This window comes from Propithecus coquereli, unplaced genomic scaffold (genome assembly GCF_000956105.1).
Source record: "Propithecus coquereli isolate 6110/MARCELLA unplaced genomic scaffold, Pcoq_1.0 Scaffold95, whole genome shotgun sequence".
Classification (NCBI taxonomy): domain Eukaryota; kingdom Metazoa; phylum Chordata; class Mammalia; order Primates; family Indriidae; genus Propithecus; species Propithecus coquereli.
Window position 1 is genome coordinate 6,241,601 of NW_012155840.1, and position 9,392 is coordinate 6,250,992.

A 9,392-nucleotide genomic window follows, 5' to 3' on the forward strand; every position below is an offset into this window, starting at 1 on the left:
CATAAGAAAATTGAATTTTCTGAACTAAAGTCATCTTTTCCGTTTCTCTAAACTTTCCTTTATAGTATGCCTGAAGTTTTAAAATATTTTATTCAGAAATTATTTGGCTTTAAAATGGAAAGATCTATAACCTAAACATTTGTACCCCCATAATATGCTGAAATAAAAAAGAAAAAAATAAAATGGAAAGATCTTTGAGGAAGACTTGTAAGGTAGGCATGGATTATTTCTATTGAAGTTATGTTGATGACATTTGTTCAAAAAGAAAGGAATTATTTTCTAACTATCAAAGTATTACTTACTGTATATATTCCTTATATTTTTGGGTAACATAATCTTCTCTTTGCAAAATTTGTAAAAATCTGTTACGTGCTACATGGCACCTGGCAAGGCATTTGTGCAAATCTTGTGGCTTTATGTTAAATGCCTCTGTAGAACGCAGAGAAGCATCTACATGGAACACAAATAAGATCAGAGAAAACAGACTTACAAGCTAATAATTATCAAAAATGTTGAATTTTTATTTTAAGAAATTAACATGAAATAACAACTCCTTAAAAGCTAGTATGCCACATACATAAAAAGATACAACTAATGTTAACAAAAGCAAGATGACCTTTTTTTAAAGTAGGCAACTAAAAAAGGCTACCTGAAGTTGAGTTGTTTTACATAATTAAAAATTTCCAGAGTACATCTACCTAAAATAATTCTTGTTATTACAATTTGAGATATCCATGAACAAATACATTGTTACACATGAGCTACTATGTTTCCTAACAGGATCTTTTAACAACAAAGGAAGAAAGCCAATTCAAAGAGAGGAGGTGAGATCACATCACCTCCATTGCTGCCATCAGCTTACTCTTCCTCACAGTAAGACCAACAGGACAGGACAACCAAATAAAACCATTGTCCATTTCTCAAGCAATTCTTGGCTATGTAACTAATGACCAAAGTAGACCCTGAGAACAATCCATGTAACCATTTGAGTCCAGGTTTTTACCTGTAAAAAATGTAATAAATCCTACTTAAACATGGCTCAACATAATAAAAATATGGGTAAATCTGGAAATTAGGGACACCACACTGCACTTAACATTGCTTATTCAGGTCCTAATGTTACCCCCCAAAAAACACAATTTCTGAATATTTAACAGGAAATGAGTTCACTGAATTTTGAAGTCACTTACAGATTAAACATGTTGACTAGAATTGCTTTAAATCAAAAGCAGGAAAATCCATGCTTAAAAGCATTATATACAATAAACCCTTGTTAAATCCAAACATACACAGTTCATATAAAATAGTTTGGGTTACATGTATTTGGGGCAGATCCTCTACTAATAGAGGAACTGAAAAAAGCCTTATGTTAACATTAAATTTTAAATATGCAAATGTTTATAAAGCATGATCACATGCATGTTTTTAAAAATCATGTACAGAAGATAAACTGGAAGGTTTTATATCACATCACAGAGAGAGAATAAATAACAGCCCCTACAAATGAAAAAGACCAATAACTTAAGAGAAAAATGGACAAAAGGTAATGACCAGAGTACAAAAAGAGTACAAATTGCTCTTAAACATATGAAACAATTTTCAATCTCACTAATAATAAGAGATACAAATTGAAATTATACTGAGATTCCATTTTAACTATCAGACTGAAAAGATAAAAATATCTCATTACATACTATGTTGATCAGCCTTTGGGAAAATAAACACTCTCCATACACTGGTGATGAAAGTATAAATTGTCCAACCCCTACAAAAAATCATCTGGTAATAACTAGCAAATTACAAACACATAGCTCCTTTGACCAAACAAATCATCTTTCAGGATTTATATATATATACATACACACACTTGAATATATACAAATTGATGTATGTATACAATTTGTACTGTAGCATTGTTTCTATAGCAAAAGATTAGGAAAAAAAGCCAAATGTCTGTAAACACAAGACGGATTAAATAAATTATGGGCTGAGAGTGGTGACTAAGGCTTGTAATCCTAGAGCTTTGAGAGGCCAAGGCAGAAGAACTGCTTGAGGCCAGGCATTCAAGACCAGCCTGGGTAACATTGCAAGACGCCCATCTCACCAAAAAATTTAAAAATTAGACGGGTATGGTGGTGTGCAACAGAGTGAGACCCTGTCTCTAAAAAAAATAAGAAATAAATAAAAAATTAGGGTACATCCATTCAATGTAATATTATGCAGTTCTAAAGAGAAAGAACCAGAATAAGGAAGCTCTGTGAACTGTTAAGAGATGATCTCCAAGATAAACTGTTAAGTGAAAAGGGATTCAAAACCAGATTTACATTACCATTTATAATTGTTTTAAAAAGAATATATAGATATATTTGTTTGTATTATTGATTAGGATGTTGTTTCTAGAAAGAGAAACTAGGTAGAGAACAGAGGTGAAAGATAGACTTTTCACCTTTTGATTTTTGATCCATAAGGATATATATTATATGTGCCAAAAAAAAAAAAAACTAAAAGGAACTAAACCAAAATGTCAACAATTATCATCTCAGGAGTATTTCAACTTCTCTGTCATTTTTCCTTTCCATGTTTTATGAGCAAAAACCAATTAAATAGAACAGCATATTTAATAAATTACAAATAGCATTCTTTTAAATATTAGCTTTGAAAATCCAATTTTTTATTTCTATGAATTAATAAATAAATCAAATCTGTTTAATACAGAAATTCCTAATACATTGCCAGTAACCAAAATAAATCTCAAACACATTCAACACAGCATTTAACACAATATATTAGAGGCCAACTATAACCTGCAGGTCTAATTTGGCCCATTGGCTATTTTTGAGAGGCTAGCAAGGCAGGAATGGTTTCTACATTTTTTTTTTTTTTTTTTTTTTTTTTTGAGACAGAGTCTCACTCTGTTGCCTGGGCTAGAGTGCCGTGGCTTCAGCCTAGCTCACAGCAACCTCAAACTCCTGGGCTCAAGCGATCCTCCTGCCTCAGCCTCCCAAGTAGCTAGGACTACAGGCACGCACCACCATGGCCGGCTAATTTTTTCTATTTTTAGTTGTTTGGCCAATTTCTTTCTATTTTTAGTAGAGACGGGGTCTTGTTCTTACTCAGGCTGATCTCGAACTCCTGAGCTCAAGCAATTCTCCTGTCTCGGCCTCCCAGAGTACTAGGATTACAGGTGCGAGCCACCGCGCCCGGCCTGGTTTCTACATTTTTAAGGATTTTAAAAATAAAAAAATAAAGAGGATTATGTGACAGAGACCCTGTATGTGGTCCACAAATCCTAAAATATCTACTATCTGGCCTTATATAGAAATTGCTTCTCAATTCCTGTACTAGGACATAATAAAATAATGTAAAAAGTAACTTAGGTTCATTATGAGAAAATTTCAAATTACGGTTCAAGCAGAATATTAACTATCTGCTTTTTGAGGTAAATTAATGTTTTAACTTACCTTGATTCATTAAAATTTCTTGATGATTTAAAAATCATAAAGAACTATAAAAATTTAAGAATCAAACCAAAAAAATCCTGTTAGCTTAACTTACTTTTAGAATTGGTTTTAATATATTTTATTGCAACAAATCTTGCAAAATGATACATCAGATGAATAAACTTAGGACCACCAGGAGAAAGAAACAGAGAACCAACAACTTGAGGAAAGCCACTTCCATATTCAGCCTATGGAGAAAAGAGATAAAATGATTTGATGACCTTATCAACAACAACTCTTATATTTATATCACACCATTTTTTTTAAAGGACGTGACAATCTTGCAGTAGATGACATGCATGTACATGAGCACCCATTGATGGGTGGTGACAGCTCACCAGTGCCTCTTTGTAGCACAGTAGCTTGGACATGTCCCATTCTGTAGCAAAGAGGAAGCAGTCCAAAGAGGTGAAGTTTTGGCCAGCCACCAGCCCCAGCCCACTCCCTCTTTACATCAGACTATTTTTGAAGCATTAAAGGACTTGATTAGGATTATTCTGTTTGGATCACAAGTTGAATTTTTTTGTTTTTCTAAACACTAAGTGGACTTGGTCACAAAAAATAATTCTAATAATAAAGCCACAATTATTGATACTATTTGGGGAAACAAGCTAAAATAATCTATGGTCAGAAAAGTTTTATTTAAATGAAAACTGTAATATAAACTCCCAGAAACTCTAAAACCTATTTCCTGTGCACCTTGCCAGCAAAGCTGGTTTCTTAGAAATTTCTAGAATCCCAACCAAAAACCATAAAAAAATTATTCTAACTAATATTTCCTTGTTTGTATTGTTAGCATAAAAGCATTAAAAAAATTCACCTCTAAAAAATGAATGCAGTTTTTAACCTCTTACAGTATATATCTTTCAAAAAAAAGAATACGTACAGAAATCCTTTTTAACCATTCACAGCAATGTTTCCGGAATTCAGTATCACTTTTTTGATCAAATGGAGGCCAACAAAATCTTAAAAATAAAAGCATTAGAATTATGAAACCAAAAAAAAACCAAACTCAGCAAATTTTTTAAAATATCAAACTTATTTCTTATACTAGATATATTAAAGCTAAATGAATTAAAGCAAATATTCTCAGATTTCACCTAGAGAGACACCAACCTGTGAGAAACTGTATCTTTTTCTTCATAAATAAATATCTATAGAATTGAGTTGTTTAGTACAAATAACTAATGGAAACATATTCTATATGAAGGAATGAATAGCTATTAAAATTAATGAAAATCAGCTAAAGAAAAGTCAACACTCTCAATGGATACACTGGACTAATGCAAAAAGATGACATAAATTATAAAATTAAGCCTAAAAAAAATAGAATCTTGCAGGAGAGAAACATAAATAGATACATATGATGAGCAGAGAAGGAATGGCATGACAGAGTATGACTCCTAGAGATAACCCGTATCAGTTTGTGGGTGCTACGGTTTTGTAGCTAAACAACAAGATACAAAAACACAAAAAAGAAAAGTTTTGTTTCAGCTTTGGTCAAAAATATTACACTTTAAAAATTTACCTATTTCTTTCCCCTGATAATCAGTTTTGCCTGAATTTTTATTCTGAGGCATAATATTAAGGTCTCATGCCTTTTATATTTCTATAACACATGTTCAATATTCCTAGAAAAAATTAAGTATGCATAGCAAAAAAAAAGACTAAAAGGCGAGAATGTCAATGATACCCTCTGGTTGGTGGGTTTACAAATGATTTCTACTTTCTTCTTTACATTTTTCTGTATTTTCTGAATTACTTAAAATGAGCCGTAATGCTTATAATTAGGAAAAAAAATCAAAAAATCTATTTTTATTTGGACAGAGGAAGCCCTACTCCCTAGTAATAGGGATTTCTAAAAAAATGTTCCAAATATACCTGTTTTCCTGGGCACTCATAACTTTAAATAAAGGTAAAATATTAAGAATAAATTATCAAAAATAAAAGTAAGCTGGTCCAAAGACAGTGAGTTATCTCAATTTATTGTTCACAGTCAGTTACAGATCGAACTCCTTTTTGACTCCTTCCTCCCTTCTCGCTACTGCACTTGACTAGTCTTAAAAAAAAAAAAAAAGAAAGTAATGCCCTAAACATAGATTTACTTGTTGCTTTTCTATATAAAAGGCTGATAGCACAATATAAATATCAAAATCAATGTGGTGAACACTTTCAGAGAAAAGAACCCCAAATCACAAGCAAAATAACTTAGAACCAGGACTAATGGGTATTCATGTATTTTTATCTCCTTCTTATACTATTTAATATTCAATACCATATAATAGCCTAAATTTAATAGGAATAATTTTTGCCTACAGCAATCAACACTTTTATATATATATAGATAGCTAAATATAGATATATGTATCTCACTGAAAAAACTAAGGATTTACAGACAACTGTAAAATTTAACAAGTAGGGCAAAATTGAGTATATATACAGAATGATAACAGTTAATTATTTTGCCTAATAATTAAGACCAGGAAGAATGTAAGGAACCAATTTTATGAAACAAAACCTATATTACCAATAAAACAACAATGATTTTAAGGTGTGTAACAAAGAAAAATCACCCAGATTTATAAAGGTTAAGCACTAAATTTGTAAGATTCATTTTATAATAGAGACTAAATTTTATAACAGCAATTCAAAACAATACTCAAAGGCCAAGTTGCAATTCTGGCTTACATCAAGGCACAGCCCATTACAAATTTGAGAATAACTACTTAAGAAAAGAAAATGAAATAGCTTTTCCTTACTTGAAAACTTCTTTGGTGAGAGACTGGTCCAGAGTTTGAAACAAAAAATAAGAAACTATATGAAAGGCATCACGGTTCAGCTTGTCAAACATGTTCCTAGTGATTAAAATCATAATAAAGATAAGAAAAAGAAAAGGAAAATATTTATTTAACTAAATATCAACAAAAGCTGTGTGAGAATTTGACACAAAGTAGTATTTTTTCATTCTCTTCAAAAGATCAAGGCAAATTAATTTTTCTCATTCGTGTACATTATATAACCAATTAAAAAACATACACTAGGCCAGGCATGGTGGCTCACGCCTGTAATCCTAGCACTCTGGGAGGCCGAGGTGGGAGGCTCGCTCAAGGTCAGGAGTTCAAGACCAGCCTGAGCACCAGAGTGAGATCCCATCTCTACAAAAAATTTTAAAAAGTATTAAAAGCTAGGCATGTTGGCCCTTAACTATATTCCTAGCTACTAGGAAGGCTGGGGCACCACAATCACCTGAGCCCAGGAGTTCAAGGCTGCAGTGAGCTTTAATCACGCCACTGCACTCACTGCAGCCTGGGCAACAGAGAAAGTGTCTCAAAGAAAAAAAAATTAAAAAAAAAAAAAAAAGAATTGTAATGTTCCCAACAAAAAAAAAAGATAAATATCTGAGGTGATGGATATCCCCATTATTCTGATTTGATCATTACACATTGTATATATGTATCAAAATATCACATGCACCCCAAAAATATGAACAACTATATCAATAAAAGAAAAAAACAAACAAAAACAAGAACAAAAAAGATGGTGGATGCCACCCAATAACCCAGTGAAATGACTCCAAAGACACAGGGGCAAATCATCTATGACTGTGTTGAAAAAAAGAAAAACTGCATCATTAAACCAGAACTTGATAGATTTTAACAAATTTTCTAAAATAAAAAGCAGATAGCAATCCTATTGACAGATAAACCACAAGAGAATGCTACGACTGCCAAAACCCAGGAAACAAGGATGCAGTGGCAATGAAAGCCATTCTCAATGGAGCCCTTAAGAAGCATCAAAATTCTTTGCCAGTCCAGAGAAAATGAGATTGTGCTGGGAGGTATCAAATCTTGTGAAACAAACAATAAACGCATCATAGCCCGATAAATGCTATCCATTGGCAGCCAATATCTAGAATAGACTTCTAGACAAAGCACTTCATATGATAAATATTAACTTCTAAAAAATAGTTACCAAACAAAACTTAATTACAGCTCTCAACCTTGACAGTAAAAGTTACAATACAGCTGAAAAAAGTCAAGAGGGTGAAGGCAGAGGAGAAGAAAGTAAATCTTATAATAGATTCATTCATTATAAGATTTCACTGTGAAATTACATAGTAGGGAATCAAAAAATACTTTTTTGAGGGCCGGGGCGCCTTGGCTCAGGCCTGCAATCCTAGCACTCTGGGAGGCAAGGCAAGAGGATTGCTTGAGCTCAGGAGTTCGAGACCAGCCTGAACAAGAGTGAGACCATGCCTCTGTACCAAAAAAAATAATAATACTTTTGAGATTGACAAGTCAAGAAAGAGAGGTCTAAGCACATTATGAAAACACAGCCACTAGAAGAAGCGAAATTCGGTAATTCACAAAAATCAAATAGATTGAGAGTAGAAGATGGCCAATGTATCCCAAATGCCTCTTGGCCTACAGTAGGCAACAGATATTTTGTAAAGTTAAAAAGTTAAGACACAGAAATATAAACAAAGTATTCAGATTTATGGCCATAGCCTTACCGAAGTGGCAAAAGTAGGGAAGGAACTCTTACTTTTCATTAAAAAGGCATTACTTTTTAAATATCCCTTTCTACAGTTTTTTCCTAATTGTGGCACCCGTTAGTTTCCTAACTCAAAAAGTAAAAATTATAAAGTTAAACGACCACCTTCAAAGGCTCCCTTGAGTCCTAAAGGCATTTGCACGAATGGTTCCTATGCCCCTCCACTACCAACTAACCACCCCCCGCCCCACTACTTCACAGACCACCCCTACTTCAACTGCCCCTCCAGTTTTGCCCGGACTACACACTCTACTCCCCGGCAAAGCGCTTCCGGCACTGTTTCCGTAACTGACACTGCCTGGGAGCAGTGGCTTCAGCCTGACACACAGCAATCACTCGAGCATTTCTGATTAATCACCCTGCGGGGTCTGCAGAAGGGCGGGTCACCCCGCGTCTCCCGGCTCGGACTCCCTCGCCCCGCCTGCCCCGGCCTCCTTACACTCCAAGGTGCGTGTGCGACACGATCTTTCCACAGGCAATGGTCGCAGGGCCTGGCTCGAAGTTGAGCGCCTGCAGATACATCCAGAGATGCTGCTTTTCGAAAGAGGTGCCCGAGGCAAAGCTCATCCTCGCGGTAGGCACAGTGACTGAGAGGAAACAAAGAGCACGCCCAAGCGAATCTGAGGGCCCTCAGGATCCCTCTCTATGGGCAGCCTGAGGTCGCGGCGGTCCCTCCATTGCCACCGCCTGCTCCTCTCTTGCCTGGAGCCGTTTCGCCTCAAAGGGCTGTAAAGTCTCCGGGAAATGGAGCCTCTAACGTTAGCGGGGCCACAGCCGCCTCAGCGAAACCACCACAAACCGAGACTCCCGCGCTTAAGAAAGAGCAATGTGCGCCTGCGCCGCCAAGCTTCCAAGGGAGGAGGGACTTCCCGGATGACTATATCTCCCGCCATGCTACGCGCACTTCCCTGCGTCCCTCCGTGTCAGGCCCAGCCTAGGAACTACAAGACCCACAGCGCATTGCGCGGCCAGCGAATTTTTCTACGCTTGCTTGCTGCTCTCAGGCAGCGACCCTCGGGTCGCAAGGTTCTCTAAGTGTTGAGGGTTCCTTTTGCTTGTTTATGCTAGTTGTTACGTCAGATAGAAACGGTAGATAGAGTACTGTGGCTCGGTGTAGTGGAAAAAGCACTGGGTTCCATCCTCAGCTATTGTAACTAGCTGTGTGACCCTAACCAAGTCCCCTGAGCCTCAGTTCTATCACTGGCAAAATTTTCCTATGCCTTCATATGCTGAATGATCCTTTCATCTTCCTCCTCTAACTAAAATCTTTCTCTCTCCTAAGCATACAGCTTCCCCCTGCAGTGTTCAATCGATGGCTGTTTTCTCTTACAAACTCCA

The 9,392-nt window shown here is 35.7% G+C and overlaps 1 protein-coding gene across 1 annotated transcript in view; it reads right to left on the reverse strand.

The window, feature by feature from the left end:
• HAUS6 (HAUS augmin-like complex, subunit 6) overlaps positions 1 to 8,621 on the reverse strand; it is a 29,917-nt gene extending 21,296 nt beyond the window's left edge. Inside the window, exons 1-5 of the mRNA XM_012665008.1 lie at positions 8,494 to 8,621; positions 6,260 to 6,355; positions 4,387 to 4,465; positions 3,556 to 3,688; positions 303 to 450 (exon numbers count right to left, since the gene is read on the reverse strand). Coding sequence (XP_012520462.1) covers positions 303 to 450; positions 3,556 to 3,688; positions 4,387 to 4,465; positions 6,260 to 6,355; positions 8,494 to 8,621 — 584 coding nt within the window. The remainder of the gene's footprint in view (positions 1 to 302; positions 451 to 3,555; positions 3,689 to 4,386; positions 4,466 to 6,259; positions 6,356 to 8,493) is intronic.
• Between the last annotated feature and the right edge of the window lie 771 nt (positions 8,622 to 9,392).